Here is an 18,863-nt window from a genome sequence, read left to right on the forward strand (position 1 = left end):
CATCTGCTCCTTTTCTACGTTTTTCTATCCCCTCTGAGCCTCTTTTCACTTTTTTCTCTTACCTTTTGTTTGCTTTTTCGCCCTTCTGCATCTTTGCTTTCCTGTGTACACAAATTACTCGATCTACGGATTCAAGATTTGCAGACAGTCACTTTTGTAGATTACATTGGACTGCAGAGTCTACTCGTACTGTGGACTGTGTTCAAAGTTATGGCTAGGAGTAACCAAAGGACGTGCAAAAACACCCACAAACTTGAAATCTTGCTAGTAGTCTAATCTATTGTGTGCACAGTTTTACAACCTGCAAAGCACATAACTACTGGTTCACGAAAGTGATATGCTTTGTTGGGATTGAACACCTCCCCTATGTCATTGGGTGTAGTGGATGGGATTTTTCCATGGGGAACAATTTGTGTACATTTGCCAAAGTTTCTCATATGGATTGTCTATAAGTCTGAAAAATATGTAGCTAACCAGCAATGGGCAAATCACGTGCACACGCACTCATTCCGAGGAGTATGAATGGAAAACTGCGATCATGGATGCGCTTGCGTGCTCTTGGTTTGTTGTTTTTTTGTGTGAATCAAAAAAATACTGGAAATCTGTACTGTTCCTATTGATAAAATGTTTAGTGTTTTTTTACATTTACAAACTTTTAATAAACGGGTCCCTCTTTGCTTCTACCTTCAGTATAAACGGCAAATGCTACACTGGATTTAGGAATGTATGTATGTATGTATGTGTATGTCCATGGATTTGTTAACATGATGTTAGAGAAAATATTGCTAATCTGTGGCTGCTGCTACTTAGTTGTGAAATCTTTACTGCTTTGAATTGCCGGTTCGATACAAAGGCGTATTTGGGATGTTTTCAGCCTTTTATGTTAACTTCTGAATGGTGGCTACAAAGTCCCCGCAGCGCGGGGGATGGGGGCTCCAAGCGCCAGAAGCCCTCTCAGCCCGGCACCCAGGCCTGAGAGCTTGAGTGAGTCCGGAGGGGGGCTTCTCAAAGTATTTTGCAGGGGGGGTCCGCCCTCAAGTTTCATTGCGCCACTGCTACAAACTGCTCTATAGTGCAGATCATGACCATGCCAATTTGTACATTAGGAGGTTGAAACACCAGCGCCACAGTCCGCGCTACAGTAAAATGTCAGTGCTTCAAGGGGGTCCTGCTAAAACTGCATTTCGGATTAGCATTCGTTTCTCTTATTTACGCTTCATTTTAATGTCCGATTTGTTTTACTTAAACAGTTTAGTTTTCATTTAGTTAGACTGTGTAACATAGCGCTTGAAAGGCTCGCCCCTCACCCTGACCTGTGTGAGTACTTACTGACCCAAGGGGACAGCGACAGCTCTGCTGCCGGTGACATCTACCTGCCTCTCTCACACAGTCTCTGCCCATCTCTCTCTCCCTCTCTAGCTATTCATCTCTCTTATTCACCCTGTTTCCCGCTCGCTCTCTCGTACTCCCTCTCTTTCGGTCACTCGTTCTCTCTTTCACATAGTCTTGATCCTGCGCTACATGTGTGTCTCTCTTCCTCTCATATTTCTTCTCTTCTGATTTCTCTATTCTCTCTTTAACTCTTGTCTACTTTCTCGTTCTCACCCCTCTCTTCATTGCTATTTCTCATTCTTTCTTTTTTTCACTCACTCTCCCTCCGGCCTTTCCCCTCTCCCTCCCTCCGTCCCTTCCTCTCTCCCTCCTTTCCACCTCTCTCCTGCTCTCCCTCCCTTCCTCTGTCCCTACCTCTCTTACTCCCGCCATCCCTTCCTTTCTCCCTCCATCTATTCCTTCCTCTCTCCCTCCTTGCCACTCTCCTTCCCTCCCTCCCTCTCTTCCTCACTCTCTCCCTCTCTCCATCCCTTCCTCTCTCCCTCTCTCCCTTCCGCTCTTCTGCTCTTCTTCCCTCTCTCCCTCCCTCTCTCCATCCCTTCCTCAAACTCTCTCCTTCCGTTTCTCTCCCCCTCCCTCCCTCCCTCTCTCCGTCCCTTCCTCTCTCTGTCCCTTCCTCTCTCACTCTTTCCCTCACTCTCTCCTTCCCTTACTCTCTCCATCTCTTCCTCTCTCCCTCACTTCTCGCTTCTAGCATTCAACTGCCTCGGATCGTGTGTTAAATATTTATAAGGTGAAAGCACGCACAAGTTGCAGTAAAGCGTGCCTTTTCCAGTGATTGAGATATTATTAGAGGTTCCCACATTCCCTCTTCTCGTTTGATTAAACTGCAGGTACTGAATGTATCAATGAGGTGTGGGATCCCTTCATGTTAAATTGCATCTCTTTCCAAACTTCCAAACACCTCTGGCAAAACATCCTTAAGGTCCCAGAGGCGAGACCTATTGGCTATGCCAATGCTTGTTTGTACCGGTTCTTGCCTAGAAGGATCAGAATCCCTGGTCCATGGAAACAAGCTTCCTCACTGGCACTTACTGCGACTGGACATTGTGCACACATTATGCCCAAAGCATGTACACATTTAGACTTGACACTAAAGAAGAAAGTTTGTCCTAGAGACATTATCGAACATTCGAAAACAACACAGAACCAAGTGAAAATATCGAAGCTAGCACGTTTTATAAACACAATAACTGTATGGAGCCTGACACAGCCACACTCCAACTAGTCGACAACACCCTCCTCCTTAACTACAAGAATGACCCCTGACTCCCTGGTTCTCTCTGCAGCCTTCGACACAGGCGACCAGCTGGCCCTGATCAACGCACAAAAAACACGATGGGATTCTAAGACACTGTCTTGAAATGGTTCACATCCAACCTCATTAACTGACACCAGTTCATGCAAATAGGTTCTACAAGATCATCAACATTCCCCGTCTCCTGCAGAGTACCCCAGGGCTCCTTCCTTTCTCTCTTCATCTTTAACCTCTACAAGGGATCTCTCTGATCCATCCTCACAGACAGCAGCATCAAGACCCATCAATATGCAGATGATACTCAACTCTAGCGAAAAATTTTAATCAACAACATCCTGCAATCTTGTCAACTAATTTACTAAAGTTAAACCCCACAGACTGAATACTTCCTGTATGCCAACAGCTCAAAATACCCCCAGAGTCAAGCCTGTTTACCCCGACCCGCGACACAGACCTCTCATTCAAGCAACACATTGCAAAGAGGACCAAGAACGCCTGGTTCCAGTTCTCTTGAAGAAAGTGAAGATGTTTCTCCTGGAAGACGACTTCAGAACAAACGTAAAAGTTCTCTCCATGGGGGCAGAGACAAGGCCCTGGTCTCCCCAACACCACCCTAGCACCCCTGGAAGGGAGCATACATGAAGCGGCGCAGCTCATCAAGGGCTCGAAGAAATCATATCACCTGCGCATTAAAGGACCCACACTGGCTCCCTCTTCCAGCCCAGATGACCTTTAAGATCATTTGCATCACTTATAAACCCGGAGAGGAGAGCGCCTACTGACACTACCTTCTGACTCGGTGTAGTATGTCATATCTGGGTTCCATCTCATTGTATGTGCAGGATGCATGTTTTGGTACAATGTGTGTAGCGTTGTATTACAATTATCAGGGCTTCACAATGCTGTCAGGCTCAGGTACCCTCAGGCCCAGGTCTATAGGATGCTGTGCTTGGAACCATGTGAGCTGAGGTCTCCAAGTGCAGCGATGGGGGCCTCGGTGTGTTTGAAACGCTTTCTGTTGTAGAGTGAATCAGTCTTAGTTGTAGTCAGTGCCTACAGTCCACCTTCACTGCTCCTCACACCCCCCGCCCTCCAATAGAATATTTTAAGGTCAAGTGAACAGTCTGGATTTAATGTCTATCCTGATGGAAGGAGCGATGGTTTGTGGTTCACTCTCAAGTTCACTGGTTCCCTCCAAAAGTCTGGGGCTAGTTATGACTCTGGCCGGACAGTTGGATTGGAGCAAACTATACTAGGACAGGATATAAACTGTCCCCTTTTAACTTTATGGAGCTCTGCACAGCACTGAAGAGAACGCTGAAGACCAGAGACGGGAATGATGGCCGTCTCCCTTCTACAAGAGGCGCTAGACTCCAGGATCGAGGAAGGACCTCTACTGAAGAGAACGCTGAAGACCAGAGACGGGAATGATGGCCGTCTCCCTTCTACAGGAGGCGGTGAACCCCAGGACCGAGGAAGGACTGCTACCGAAGGTCCCAGGAGATGGACTGAATGCGAGTAGAGGGTTCAGTGTTCAGCAACTGGAGGTGAGGAGGCCGAAGACTCTGAGCCTGTGATCATAGGCCAGCCTGACGTTCATTCATCCTTTGAGGGATCCCCAAAGCCTGTGTACTTTATGCAACAAATGCTATAGGAGAAATGCACTTTGGGCCTAATAAAGATGCAAGCCTGCCATGCCTGGACCCTGCACTTCCCTTTGTAGCTGATAAACCCTGCATTGCTGGTGAGTCATCAGCATCAAACCCCTCGTGACCCCGTGTGCTCCACAATGCACCTATCCAGCTCTTCTGCAACACCTTCTACTGTCTTCGATGAGTATATGAGCCCGTGTGCAAAACCCTGCATTACTGCACTGCGTCTGCTGTGTTGAAGAGCATGTGAGCCTGTGTGCTACACCCTGCATTGCTGCACCTCTTCTGCTGTGTAACAGGACCATGTGGCTTGTGATCTCAGCGCTCTAACAGACACACGTTGTGCTCTTTTGCAGATTCTTATATAGGTCTCACAGAGTGTATTCACTTATATAATCCCTAAACATCCACAAACTTACTTTGTGAGTTTGGGTTGGCTCCACAGGTTGCATAGTGGTCCCTCAATACCCACCGACACATCTTGTGCTCTTCTGCAGCCTCTTCGATGAGGCCCATAGTGTACAACCTGTGATCCCTGAAAGTGGACATATGTACCTGTATCTTTTCTTGACAACCCTGGACACCCACATAACCACCATGTGCTTTTGGGCACCCTTCTCTATGGGATGTACAGGGTGACGTTTGATCCCATAACGCCGCAAAGCATACTTTGTATCCTCCTAAAGATTTCACGCGGGAATTCACGTGTGGTCCCGAAACGCCCGTCTGTTGATTCTTCCTCTGTGGAACCTGCACACATACACTCCTTATAACGGCCCATGATCCTACAACATCCTCACACATCCCTGGAACTCATTATCAGCCGCGTCTATGGACTCTCCGTGGTTTGCCTTTTGATTCCCTGAACATCTACAGACACACCCGGTTCTCTTCTGCAGCCTCCTGACACAGGTAGGGTGACCAGATGACTCCATGCCACGTGGACACAACTATTCCAGTTATCCGCTTTTGATTGAAAATATCAGTGCATTCTGGGAGTTGTGGTCACCTGTGATATGTGAAGGCAAAGTCCAGGAATGGGAAAGCGGTCTCCCAGTGACATGGAGCGATCTTGTCACCATATAAAAGGGTGACTCGTGATCTCTAAACCCTCACGAACATAGCGTGTACTCTTCCACTACCCTATGATGTGGCTTATCAAGTGAATTTGAAATCTTTCAATTTTCACAGATATACCTTGTGCACTTCTCTTGCTGTTCCAGAACACCCACCCACCCACACACCTTGTGCTCCTCTGCAGGTTCCTCAGTGGGGCTCACTGTGTGAGTTTGTGAACCCTGAATGCCCACAGCGCACCTTGTCCTCTTTTCCAGCCCCTTCTATGAGGCTTGAACAACCGGTGATCCCTAAAATCCGACTTGAATACCTTTCATTCCCTTGTGGGACTCATTGTGTCTTCATTAGTGAACTCTGAACTCCCTCCACATAGCTTGAGCTCTTCTGCAGGCTCCTCCTCCTCTACACAGAATGACTGGTCACCTCTGAACACGTGCACACACAGTCCCAATATTGACGCAGCCACAGCCGACACGTGTTTCGTCGCGTTCCGCAACTTTCTCAAGGCTTCAAAAGAAATCTATAATTTTAATGTCAAAATCACGTGTCCGGAATGTTTCGTCCAACATGATGTAGCTGGATATAATAGTCCAGACGAACCGATCTGGCGTTTTCACGTCCGTGAAGGATTACTCTTAAATCTTTGTTGAAGTTCGAAAAAATGAAGTAGTTACTGGTTCCAGGTACGAGGAACTCAGATTTTAATACAATGTCACAGCGTATATCTTCGGTTATGCTCCTTAATAAGTCGAAAGGAATCTACACGGGTTTTGCTCAACGTTATATCGATGTCCAAACGGCGCGACTGCTACTAGCAGAAAGGGAACCAGCGTGGACCGAACTACCACTAACACTGGAGCCCAGGACTGAACTTGAAACATGGGCCGGAACTGAAATTTTGTCCCGCCGTTTGGACATCGATATAACGTTGAGCAAAACCCGTGTAGATTCCCTTCGACTTATTAAGGAGCATAACCGAAGATATACGCTGTGACATTGTATTAAAATCTGAGTTCCTCGTACCTGGAAGAATTTTTGTATTAAAAACTTTAACAGGTTGGGGCGTGGCTTGGATGGCAACGAAGGCGGTCGCCTAAGTTCGAGAGCTCCGCGACCCCGGGGAGAAGAACGGCGAGACAACCAGCGATAGCCCTCGGTCCCGCACACGAAACGGAGGGTAGTGTGGGGGAATGTGCTGAGCAGCGGAGGTGAGGAGCCGAAGCAAGCGGCACAAAGACAAAGGCATCAAAAGCCCACATTTAAGGGAAGCGAGGGAAGCGAAGGCGAGCCCAAGATGGCGGGGCAATAAAAAAGGACAAGGCGACGCCACAACGCTGTGAAGACCGTAAGGTGCTCCGGAGGCAAGACACACGTGGTGGACACGGTGAAGAACAAGTCGCAGCGGAGGCAAAGTACGGCAGCACCGGAGAGCGAGGAGGCTGTATACGCGCATAAGAGACACAAGCAGAGCGTGAAGGCAAAACAGAGGCGGCCATCTTGACCACATCCTGAAGCGCAACAAGAAGGCGCAACTACGGAGGCAAGGCAAGCAGCCCAGCAGGCCCCCCCGCCGGCTCCCTCACCAGGAAGCCAGCTGCCGCATGGAAGCGTAAGAGCGGGGCTAGCGGAGCAAGCGATCACCCACGAGGGCGGTGCAGCAGAGCGGTAGCAAGGCGGGGCAGAATCGTATGGTGAACCCTGCTCTGTAAAAGAAGCACGAGTGTAACCCCCAAGAGGTAGAAGCGACGCCTGTTTCATCCCACGCGGCGCCGGTGAGGCAGACGGTATTCTGAGCAGCGCCCACCGGGAACCGGGGACCAACGGCGGCGGCCATCTTGGGAAGGGCAAGAGTCACAGCGCTGCAAAGCAGGCCCAGGGCAGAGGGCAGCGCAGCATCGTTGTACCTCCTACAAAGGTCTCTCACAAAGCGCCGTCCACCGAAGCCAGGGAGCACCAGAGTGGCAGCCGGCGAACAAAGTGTGACGGTCCCGGAGAAGAGGTGAGCAAGGCGGCAGCCATCTTGAGAGGGGCGGACCACACAACAGCACGGAGGTCTGAGACGCAGACGTGCAAGTAAGCCAACGCAAAGGCGGCGCCATCCATCCGCCATTCAGGCGGCCCTCTGCGAGCGCCGACCATCGTCCACCAAATAGGGGAGAACCAAGGCCCGTATAGGAAGACGAACAAAGGTGGCGGCCATCTTGGAAGGGGGAACATCACACTAGACCACACCACAGCGGGGGGAAAAAAAAAAAAGAAAAAAGGAAGAACAGTCTGTGCCAACGCGAAACACCGCAATATAAGGCAGTCCTAGCACGCACAAAGCCTGGAGCAAGAAGAAATACAAGCCGAACGCAAGAGAGGAACGGTGCGGCTCAGGGCGCAAATGGTCTATGGTGGCCAGGGCGGGAAGGGACCCAGCGAGGCATCACAAGGAAGCAAAACAACGGACAGAGACAGCAGAAACAGCGGTACAATCAGCCTCGGTGCTTCTCAGCCACGGTGCGACAGCTAGCCAGACAGCAACCCAGCACCAGACCGCGTCAGTGCAGCTCCCTAGCCATAGTGGGACACACCTAGCCGCCTGCCTAGGTGAGGCACAGGTTAGGTACAGCGAAGCGAGCGAGGCGCAGGGGAGGCACAGTCAAACGAGCGGCGACAGAGAGGAGGGAGCGCTAAGACCAAATACCAGGGATCAGCACCTGGCTCTGAGCGGTAGCCCTGGCGTCCGGGAAAACCAGGACAAGGTCGATAAGGTGGCCAAGCAGGTTCACCTTCGGTAGCACTGCAAAAGCAGACACAGTCACGACTGCCAAAAACACCCCACCAAAGGAAGCACAATATAACCTGCAGAAGAAGGAGAGACTGTCCATACATCAAGGAAGAAGAGGCCTAGAGACAATGAACGGTGACAACAAAAAAATTAGGAAAGATCTGGAATCACCGATCAAAATGAAAAACCTGCAAGGCACAGAGTCTGCGATGGACCAGCTCGCCAAAAAAATAACTGAAGCCAACGACCTAGCTAAGGCCACAAAGATCTCAATGGACAACGTCCAGCTAGAGCTCACAGCCATACGAGCAGATCAGAACAAAACAGCAAGCAGAGTAGCGGAGACAGAGAGAAGGATCAGCGACATAGAGGATAAATCAGGCATCATGGATAAAGACATTTGCTACATCTCCAAAGTCTCCAGTGAGTTGCAGAAAAGGCTCGCAGAACAAGAAGACAAAAACCGGAGGGGGAACATCAGGATTCTAGGCATACCAGAAGATGAGGAAGAGGGTTTGGGATCATGCGCAGCACTACTCGAGACACTGATACCCAAGCTGACAGGCATAAAATTCGAAAGAGCCTTGGAGATCGACAAAGCCTACAGGATCCCTGCCACAAAACAAGCGCACACGAAAGGGTCTAGAACGATCATCTGCAAACCCTTAAGATCGAGCCACACCGATGCGATCTTCGCCTTCGCCCGCAGAGGTCAAACCCCCATCTGGAAAGGCAAGAAGATAATCTTTACCCAAGACCTTTCAAGGGGCACAGTGGAAGCAAGGAAAGGGTTCCTCGCGCTGAGAGACACTATGAAGAGAGCAAAGATAACGTTCAGCTTTGTTGGTCCAGCAAGAATGAGGATAACAGACGGGCAGGACACACGTATGTTCGATGACCCAGCGGAACTACGCAGGTACCTCAGGAAGCCAGAGCTGGAGGAGATGGAACAAACAACGCCCGGGACAGCAAAAAGAAGAGCCTCATCAGATAGCTCAGAGACGGAAGAGAAGGGGGCAGCAGGCGGCAAATAACACTCCACAGCGGAAGGCGAACAACAACTACCTCAAGGAAAAAAAAAAAACCAAATAAATAAAAGGGTGCTACCGCACCGGAAGAAGGAACTACCTCAACAATGGGAATGTGATCTTTGGACATGTGTAGGAACACAGAACTCTCCTACCCTGTTAGGCATAGCAAGCCCAGCGGAACATGGACTACCACACATAGAGAATAACAGGGCCTTGGACACTTGACAACCATATCCTTTGCCTAAAAGCGCAGCACGGGGACAGGGAGGGGGGTGAGAGGGTCTTTCTGACTTTTAATGAACCGGGGAAGCGGAGGGCGGGAACCGTTGCTGTCTCACGTTTACAGTACGTTGACAGGGGGGAGGGGGGAGGGGGGGCGGAGGGGGGGAGAGGGCTGGGGGGGAGGCCCTGTAGCATGGACAATCGGTGCCTGGCGGAAGTACGCTTCTTTCTTTCTCTTCTTTCTCCTCTTTCCTATACCCACACACAACACCTCATCCCATCCATCACCCCAGGGGGGGACTTATGAGTGGTGGCTGTTAGCTAGCAAGCATAGAGCAAAGAGGCGCTACATAACCGTTGCACTCAGACACAGCGACACAAATATCACACCATGATGTTACCCGACAATAGGGGCCAGGCACAGATAGCCTCGGACATAAAAATAGTGTCACTTAACGTCAAGGGACTCAACCACCCCGTCAAGCGACGGAAAACACTAGACTACCTAAACAGATTGAAGGCGGATATATACGTCCTTCAAGAAACTAGAGTGTCCTTAGAGGACGCGAACAGGATGAAAGCCAGCTGGATAAGCGAGGTACTATGCTCACCGGCAGTCAACAAAAAGGGAGGAGTCATCACTTTAATCAGTAAGAAAGGGAAGTTCCAGGTTCACAACAATGCCACAGACACCATGGGAAGGAGGCTGATTACATCAATCAATAGAGGTGACGAGAAAGTACACGTAGCCAACATATACGGGCCAAACACGGGAGACAAAAAATTCTGGGAGGATCTAGAAACTGAACTTAGCAAGATCCCACTGGGCGAACTACTAATTGTGGCAGGAGATATGAACCAGGCGATGGACAATGCCACAGACAGACACCCACACAGACCTAGCCATACCTCACAAGAACAGCACATACTTAAAAACCTATGCGCCAAACTCTCACTAGCGGACCCATGGAGGCTACAAAACCCAAGTGACAGAGAATACATTTTCTACTCGCACCCCCACAACTCATACAGCAGGATAGACTACATACTCATGTCCAACACACACACACACCTGACTGACACGACGGAAATAGGACCCATTACAATTTCAGACCACGCACACATATCCCTTTCCCTGAGTGGCAAGCATAACGAAACGCCTAGCAAGAGGTGGCGCCTTAACAGTGACATACTCGAAAACCCCGCCAACATCACCGAAATAGAGGAAGCGATCAAAGAATATCTCCAATATAACGACACAGCAGACACAGGGGCAGCAACACTATGGGACGCGCTTAAAGCAACAATAAGAGGGAGACTCATAAACATCAAAGCACGCATGAACAGGGGCAGAAACAAGAAAATTAAGGAACTGGAGGAGCAGATCAAGGGGTTAGAAAGGAACCACACGGCCAACTTAACAGACAGGAATACACTCACAACGCTAACAAAAAAAAAATATGAGCTAAACAGAATCCTAAGCGAGAGAGCATCCACGTGGATCAACAAATACAAATCCATAAACTTATGCTCGGCCAATAAAGCAGGGAAAGCCTTGGCAGGCTACCTGAAAGCCAAGCAAAGGCAGCATTGCGTCGCCACAATAACAGACGCAGACAACAAGACACACACAGCTAATAAACATATCCTCGAAACATTCAGGAAGTTCTACAAAGAACTATACACCGCGGACACATCGCTAGATGCAGACGGCGGGGCAAGCCTGCTGGAGAGGCTTGACCTACCCAGAATAAGCGACGAACAAAGAGAGGCCCTAGACCAAAACATAACTAAAGCGGAAGTTGGGATGGCCATAGACTCACTGAAACCTAACAAGGCCCCAGGACCGGATGGCTTCACAGCCACCTTCTATAAACAATTCCAACCGTTACTCAAGGACACGCTTGTCAGAGTATTCCAAGCATGTGCGGAAAAAGGCAATATGACAGACTCAATGGCTGAGGCAAACATTATTGTCATCCCCAAAGAAGGGAAAGACCCCCAATTCCCACACAACTATAGGCCAATCTCCCTAATTAACGTGGACTGCAAAATCTATGCAAAAATCATGGCAGCCAGACTAAATGCACTTCTCCCCGCTCTCATACACAAATCTCAGGTGGGCTACCTGGAAAACAGACTCTCGCAAGACAACACCAGACTGCTATGCCATTTAATTAACCGCACGGCCAACAGCGCGGAGAAGGCGGTCATGATCGCATTGGATGCGGAAAAAGCTTTCGACAGAGTCTCATGGCCCTTCCTTAACCAATGCATGCTCAAGTTTGGACTAGGCGAGAAGTACAGGGGCATGGTCATGTCCCTGTACAAGAACCCCCGGGCACGAGTGGTGGTTAACGCAGCCACATCGGACACACTCACACTAGGGAGAGGGACAAGGCAAGGCTGCCCCCTCTCACCGGGGCTATTCCTGCTTGCCCTGGAACCACTCCTCCACATGATCAGGTCAAACCCCCGGATCACGGGGGTGCAGATAGAGGGTCAAGCTTTCAAGCTAGCGGCATACGCAGACGATATTCTGATCACCACAAACAACCCACAAGAGTCAATTAAGGCACTCGTGCAAACAATAGAGGAGTATGCACATGTCTCAGGCTACAAGCTCAACAGGGAGAAATCTGAATGCAAACCTATGAACTGCCACACCACCAAGACTGTCCTGGGGACATCCGGCCTAGCATGGCAAACGAAACCCCTAAAATACCTAGGCCTCCTCTTCGGTAGGGACTTAAGATCGACACTGGACCATAACGAGGAAGCGATGCTAAAAAAAATTAAGTCCAAGCTAGACACGTGGGGCCCCAAATTCATAAGCTGGTGGGGAAGAATCGAGACAATAAAGATGATGGTCACCCCCATGCTAAACTACCTGCTCTCCATGCTGCCTCTCACACTCACATCCGAATTCCACAAACGCCTAGACAAAAGCATCAACATGTTCCTCTGGGGAGGGAAAAAACCAAGAATGAGCTTAGCGAAACTCAGACTCAAAAAAGAACAAGGCGGACTGAACCTCACAAACTACAAAGCCTTCCAGACGGCATCCCTGGCCAAACAGGGACTACACTGGATAGCCCCCACGCCAGACTACATGCCGGTATGGCTAGACCTGGAAAGGTGTATTCTGGGTGGCGCAGACCCAATTATGGCCCTCACGGCTCACAAGCACCCAGAAGCCAAAAACGCAATAATTCACAACACAAAGACAGCGCTGCTAAGAGTAGACAGGGAAATGGCAGTAAGTATCAAAGGCACCAAATGGGAATCTCTGTGGCATAACACCAAAGTCACATACAAAGGGAAAACACTAGACAGCAAGGAATGGCGAAGCAGAGGCATCACAACGCCTTCACAACTAGAGGCAGGGAACAACCCACTCTCCTACACGGCACTACAGCAGACAACCTCCCTACCTAACAAGGAGTTCTACGAATTCCTCAAAATCAAAGCAGCTGTCACCAAAGCAGGACTCACGAAACAGACACCCACCATCATACAATACGCGCAAAACTTAAACAAGACAGGCCACCAAATAGCACAAATCTACAAGCTAATTACACCACGCACCACAACCCTAAACAATAAGACGCTGGCATTCTGGGAGGAGACCATACAGAGACAGCTGAACGAAGTAGAAAGAGCCAAACTATGGACGGCAGCGTCCAAAAACAAAATCACGCCACAGCTAGCACAAACCAAATATTGGCTACTCCACAGGTTGCACTGGACACCAGCGAAACTAGGGAGGGTTGGAGCCAGTGAAAGCAGCACATGTTGGAACTGCCAGATGGCCACGGGAGATCTATCTCACATGTTATACGAATGCACCAGAGTCAAAACATTCTGGAGCAAGGTCTATAACGTCATAGACACAATAACGGGAAGTAAGATACAAAGAGGACTAGCGGGGATAGCCACTGCCTTCCTAGCAACAGAACTCCAGTCCAAAGAAGTACGAGACCTGGTCGATGTACTTCTGACGGCTGCAGTAAAAACGATTTTGGGTAACTGGAAGGACACCAGCAAAGCCACCTTTAAGCGCTGGTTCAACTGGGTAACCTTCCTCCGGGGGGCAGACAATATCACTGCCAAGCAAAAGGCGGCAGATCATACTGCCAAGGAGAACATGTGGGAAGCTCTCGACGCATACTTGGAACGTTGAACCCCCCCCCCTTTCTTTTCTTTCTCTCTTCCTTTTCCTCTCTCTCTCAGGCCCCGCCAGGCCGCAATCTTGCAAGAACAGTACAAGTATTACGAATGTGTTGCTCTGGATATGAAAAATTTATTTTCAATAAAAATATTTTGAAATAGGAAAAACTTTAACAGGTTGGGCTCAACCAGTCTTTAAAACATCTGTTGTTGTGCTCTGTCTAAATGTTAAAATTGATTAATATATAGGGGGGTTCCCGCTATATATAAGTGATTACTGTTGGGTGGCACAGTATAAAGACATTGAGCACACAGACAAAGAGAAGAGATTCGAATTGACTCCCTTGCAAACACATAGCTGAGGTGCTGGCCAAAATATACCACTGCCGCCACATTTACGTGCACACATAGCTCGTGTTCTCAGGCTGCCTCCTTGATGGGGTTCACAGAGGGCTTTGTGATCCCTGACTTTCCACAGACAAACCCTGTGATCTTCACTTGTAGTTGCAGAGAAACCACACACATACCTTGTACTCCTTTGCAGCCTCCTCTATAGGACTTGCTGAGTGAGTTTTATGGTCGTTTGACTCCTGGCAGACCCAGCATATCATCCTCTGATCCTCTGCACAGAACAGTCTCAGTTTCTCTTCATGTTTCTCACACAGATTCTCCTTTGGGGGCTTCACGGGAGGCAGATGAAGCTGTTTTAACATTTCCACCATGTTCCCCAGTTGCCTGTTGGGTCGGAGGCTTTTCCCAGAAGATATTTCCCTGCACTGTGGACAGGGGAAGTTTCCATCTCTTCCCTCCCAGCTCTGAGTGATGCAGGAGCGGCAGAAGTTGTGTCCACAATCGATCATCACTGGATCAGTAAAATATTCCAGACAGATGGAACAAGTGGCCTCTTCCTGGAGGTTCCCGAGCTGAGCTGCTGCCGCCATGATTCAGAAATGCAGGAAGTGAAGTTAAGTTTCATTTCTCTCTCTGTGTGCAGTGGGTGTGTCTGTGCGTCTGCCCCTCTCTGTGTGCAGTGGGTGTGTCTGTGCGTCTGTCCCTCTCTGTGTGCAGTGGGTGTGTCTGTGCGTCTGTCCCTCTCTGTGTGCAGTGGGTGTGTCTGTGCGTCTGTCCCTCTCTGTATGCAGTGGGTGTGTCTATGCGTCTGCCCCTCTCTGTGTGCAGTGGGAGTGTCTGTGCGTCTGTCCCTCTCTGTGTGCAGTGGGTGTGTCTGTGCGTCTGCCCCTCTCTGTGTGCAGTGGGAGTGTCTGTGCGTCTGTCCCTCTCTGTGTGCAGTGGGTGTGTCTGTGCGTCTGTCCCTCTCTGTGTGCAGTGGGTGTGTCTGAGCGTCTGTCCCTCCCTGTGTGCAGTGGGTGTGTCTGTGCGTCCGTCCCTCTCTGTGTGAAGTGGGTGTGTCTGTGTGTCTGCCCCTCTCTGTGTGCAGTGGGTGTGTCTGTGCGTCTGTCCCTGTCTGTGTGCAGTGGGTGTGTCTGTGCGTCTGTCCCCCTGGCTGCGCTGGGACTTCCGGGTTCAGCCCACAGTCACATGGCAGAGAACTGACTCCTCTGCTGCTTGTGCTTTATTTATAGGTTCGACACTTTCTCAGCTAAAATAAAGTCAACTTTGTTTTGTTTTGGGATTCTGTGTGTGCCATAAGCTGTCACCTAAATACGATTTTCTGTAAACTCCTTTTTAAAAAAATGTTGATTATAATAATTGTTTAAGAATTGCACAGACAGCTTAAAACTTTTTGGGCAATTTCTCACTGCATTTGCTATTTTAGGTTCATGTTTCAAAGCCTGTCAAATACCTTTTATTGCTGCATTTCTAACATGTGTTCCAGCCCTGCATACAAATACTAGCCAGGCCAGTCAATGACCTGGCCGGGTAAAGGTTCACTTGCTGAGGCCTTTACAGGAACTGGTTTATGTTTGAGGGAAGATTGTAACCACTGCCTGTGATTACCTGTTCTCTTGACAACAAAATGGAGGAGGCGAGGGGATCCGAAGGGGATCCAGAGGGGAGCCGGAGGGGATCCAGAGGGGATCCGGAGCGGGTCCAGAGGGGATCCGGAGGGGATCCGGAGGGGATCCAGAGGGGATCCGGAGGGGATCCGAAGGGGGTCCAGAGGGGATCCAGAGGGGATCCAGAGGGGATCCGGAGGGGATCCAGAGGGGATCCAGAGGGGATCCGGAGGGGATCCGGAGGGGATCCAGAGGGGATCCGGAGGGGATCCAGAGGGGATCCGGAGGGGATCCAGAGGGGATCCAGAGGGGATCCAGAGGGGATCGGATTTAATCGAAAGAGGCAGCGTCGTGCGATAGAAGAAGAAAGCTGGTGATCAAAGGCCTGTAGGGTCGGTGCCCAATAATAAGGTCTCAACAGAAACAACAAACATGGACACCCCAGGCAGAGGACAGAGATGTGAACTATATGCATTGTTGCACAACCAATGGGAGAAACACATTCAAAATGGGGAATAAACAAAAGAAAGAAAGACTAAAAGATGGAAACATTAAAGGGAAGAAGGAAGAACAGAAAAAAAGTATAAAATGTCCCATAGTTAAGCGTGAAAAATCTGTTTTGGTCTCCAGAGTATGAAGACAACATTAGCAAAACAAGCATTGGAAAAGCCAAGACAGGACACAAAAAGCTTGAGTGGACTCCATCTCCAGGTCAACTTGAAACAAATGAACAGAAGTGCCTGCCTCTACAGCGTTGCAGCTTTAAGATTAGCTGCAGAGAAGTAAACACAGAGGTAGAAAGCCAGTGCTTTGCCCCCTTTCTCCTTGGTATCAATGCCACAGCACAATACCCACTAACGCAGCTGGCGAGGCGCTGGGCATGGACGAGAGAGTGTTCCGGCACTAGGCCCGTCTTTTCTGAGAGGTATGGTCACTGCCAAACAGTACATTGTATTCAGATTGCATTAATATAGCGCTTCGGACAGCCAGCGAGGCGCTAAAGCAGACCGAAGTTAGACTGGAAGTGGACTGGGCCACGTGCCCCACAGAGAGGGGGAGTTATTAAAAAGAAGGGGCCAGAGTTGTTTGGGTTGAACAAGTTAGGATAGAGTGCGGTGTGTCACTTTCCTCACCACTCACAATATACTTACTACCACCAGCGGCTCTCGCGGGACGGCACGTGCTGCACCTGTTCAACACAGGGCACATCACAAGGCTGTTTTCAGTGCACACCCCCTCAAAAACACGAACCCCCGAAGAGGGCCCATGAAGAGGCAGTGAGAGGCCATTACTGTTTCTCTCTGTGTCACAGACACTTCTAACTGTGGCTTCTCGCTTGGTTCTGGCAAACGAGGTCTCCTGTCTATTTCCCAAGGAGGAGTAATGTTTGCCCATTAGCCGGAGGTGGTGGTGCTGTTTACATGTACAAGAGGTCTGTGCCCTCTCAATCTCTGGGCTGTTTAACCCATTATTGCCTGCAGGAAGAAAGGCAAACAGGAAGGAGTTAAGGCTTATTTTGCATTTCACAAGTCTACCAAGTGGCACTAAGACACATGATGCCATCCCTGGCTTTTTAGTCAACAGAATGTTGCATTGTGGGTCTTGTAGTTTGCTTTTAGAAGTTTCATTATGGACTCAAACCCCGCACTCAGGGTGCTGTTGGCTAAAATGACAGAATTGGCTATATGTCAACTATGTCTTAAAACTTTACAAAGTCATGTAGTCCTTTTTAAAAATCACTTGCTTTATATCTAAAACCAAAAGTAAACACTGCACATATATGTTCAATGTTTCACTCACATCATACACTAAAACAAGCATTGGTAATGTGCAATGTTTTCTCCTATATTAGGTTGAAGGTTTAATGCCGAGCTTCACTTCACAAGAAAGGTACAACACAGACAGTCACAGCACAACCTTCGCAAAACACAAATAATACGTTACAGGCAAGTGGCAGGAGGAGAAGGAACATCACATGAATCTGTCACCCATACAGGACAGGAACAACACAGAGAGCTAAAACATTAAAGAGGGAACGAGAGATGCTTAAAGACAGTTCAATGAAAAGGAGGCACTGTGAAGAAAAGTAATTGCCTAGCAACACACTGTTTGGTTAAGCTGGGAAGCTGGGATTGAAACTACGGCCATATTATCAAGAACGGGCGATAACATTATCGCCACTTTAGTTGCAGGAAACTGCAGCTAAAGCGGCAATAAGGGGCTTGATAATTTGCCCTATAGAATTCCAATAGAAGCCCAGGTTTGATGTCGATAATCTGGCCCCAGGGTAATATGGCCCCAGGTTTCCTGATAAGACAATGTGCAATCCAGATTCTGGGTGGATATCAACTTCTTTCCCCTTCAGCCCTGATTGTATTAGTTAGGGCATTCAGGTTGTGGGTGCTGCCAGGGTTCACACACTATGGGACTGGACCCAATCATTTGTATAGCACATACCCATCAGGTGGTTTCACCCAGGGGCCACCTGGTGTAAGATAAGTATTCTGAAAGTGTGATAGGTTTGTGCCAGAGGCAAGTACTTAAAATCCTAGGGTAAGAAAATCCTAAATTCTGGATTGGCGTGGATACAGGAAATGGAGTACTGTGTTACAGTGTCGTATCTTGCCTTGAAAAAGCCCTTGGCCCGCTGGCCTCTTGGGTGAAACACATATTGGCTGTTCTTTTGTTCACTTGCATTTGAATAAAGAAGAAAATACTATAAACACAGTACTCCATTTCCTGTATCCACAACGCCAATCCAGAATTTGGGATTTCCTTGCCTTAGCCTTTCAAGTACTTACCTCTGGCACAAACCTATCACACTTTCGGAATACTGATTTTATCAGTGACTCGCGGACACAAATCTGTTGTCTTTTGTCTCCTATGAAAGGCCTTTATTACTGCTATATACGGAGCAACTTTATTGTCTGATAAACCATATATGAGAAAGGATTTAGAACAGTGCAGTTCTTGAACTGAATTATTTCAAGGTGCTCTTGAAAATATGATCATTCAAAAGGAGGCAGATGGAAGAAAAGTAATTACTCAAGGTCACAAAGTTTGGCCAAGCTGGGAAGATGTGATTTGAGCCATTGTCTCTGGGTCACGGCCCCACAGCTAGTTTTGCCGAGGGTCATATAAAAGGCTCTGGCTGATTGGAGCATGTTAGGCAAGGGCATTCAACATATCCTGGTATTTATAAGATGGGGCAACAACAGTGAAAACCTCCTGTGTGAGAAACGTGGTTGTTGGTTGACTGGGGTGGGAGCCCTGGGCAAGCAATAGCCACAGTCCCTTGCTGGGTGAACCACAAAAAGTCACTAAAGTAAG

At 48.9% G+C, this 18,863-nt stretch overlaps 1 protein-coding gene across 1 annotated transcript in view; it reads right to left on the reverse strand.

The window, feature by feature from the left end:
* LOC144754163 (E3 ubiquitin-protein ligase TRIM39-like) overlaps nt 1-14,539 on the reverse strand; it is a 67,259-nt gene extending 52,720 nt beyond the window's left edge. Inside the window, exon 1 of the mRNA XM_078641745.1 lies at nt 14,103-14,539. Coding sequence (XP_078497871.1) covers nt 14,103-14,516 — 414 coding nt within the window. The 5' untranslated portion in view covers nt 14,517-14,539. The remainder of the gene's footprint in view (nt 1-14,102) is intronic.
* Between the last annotated feature and the right edge of the window lie 4,324 nt (nt 14,540-18,863).

This window comes from Lissotriton helveticus, chromosome 5_1, assembly GCF_964261635.1.
Source record: "Lissotriton helveticus chromosome 5_1, aLisHel1.1, whole genome shotgun sequence".
Taxonomy (NCBI): domain Eukaryota; kingdom Metazoa; phylum Chordata; class Amphibia; order Caudata; family Salamandridae; genus Lissotriton; species Lissotriton helveticus.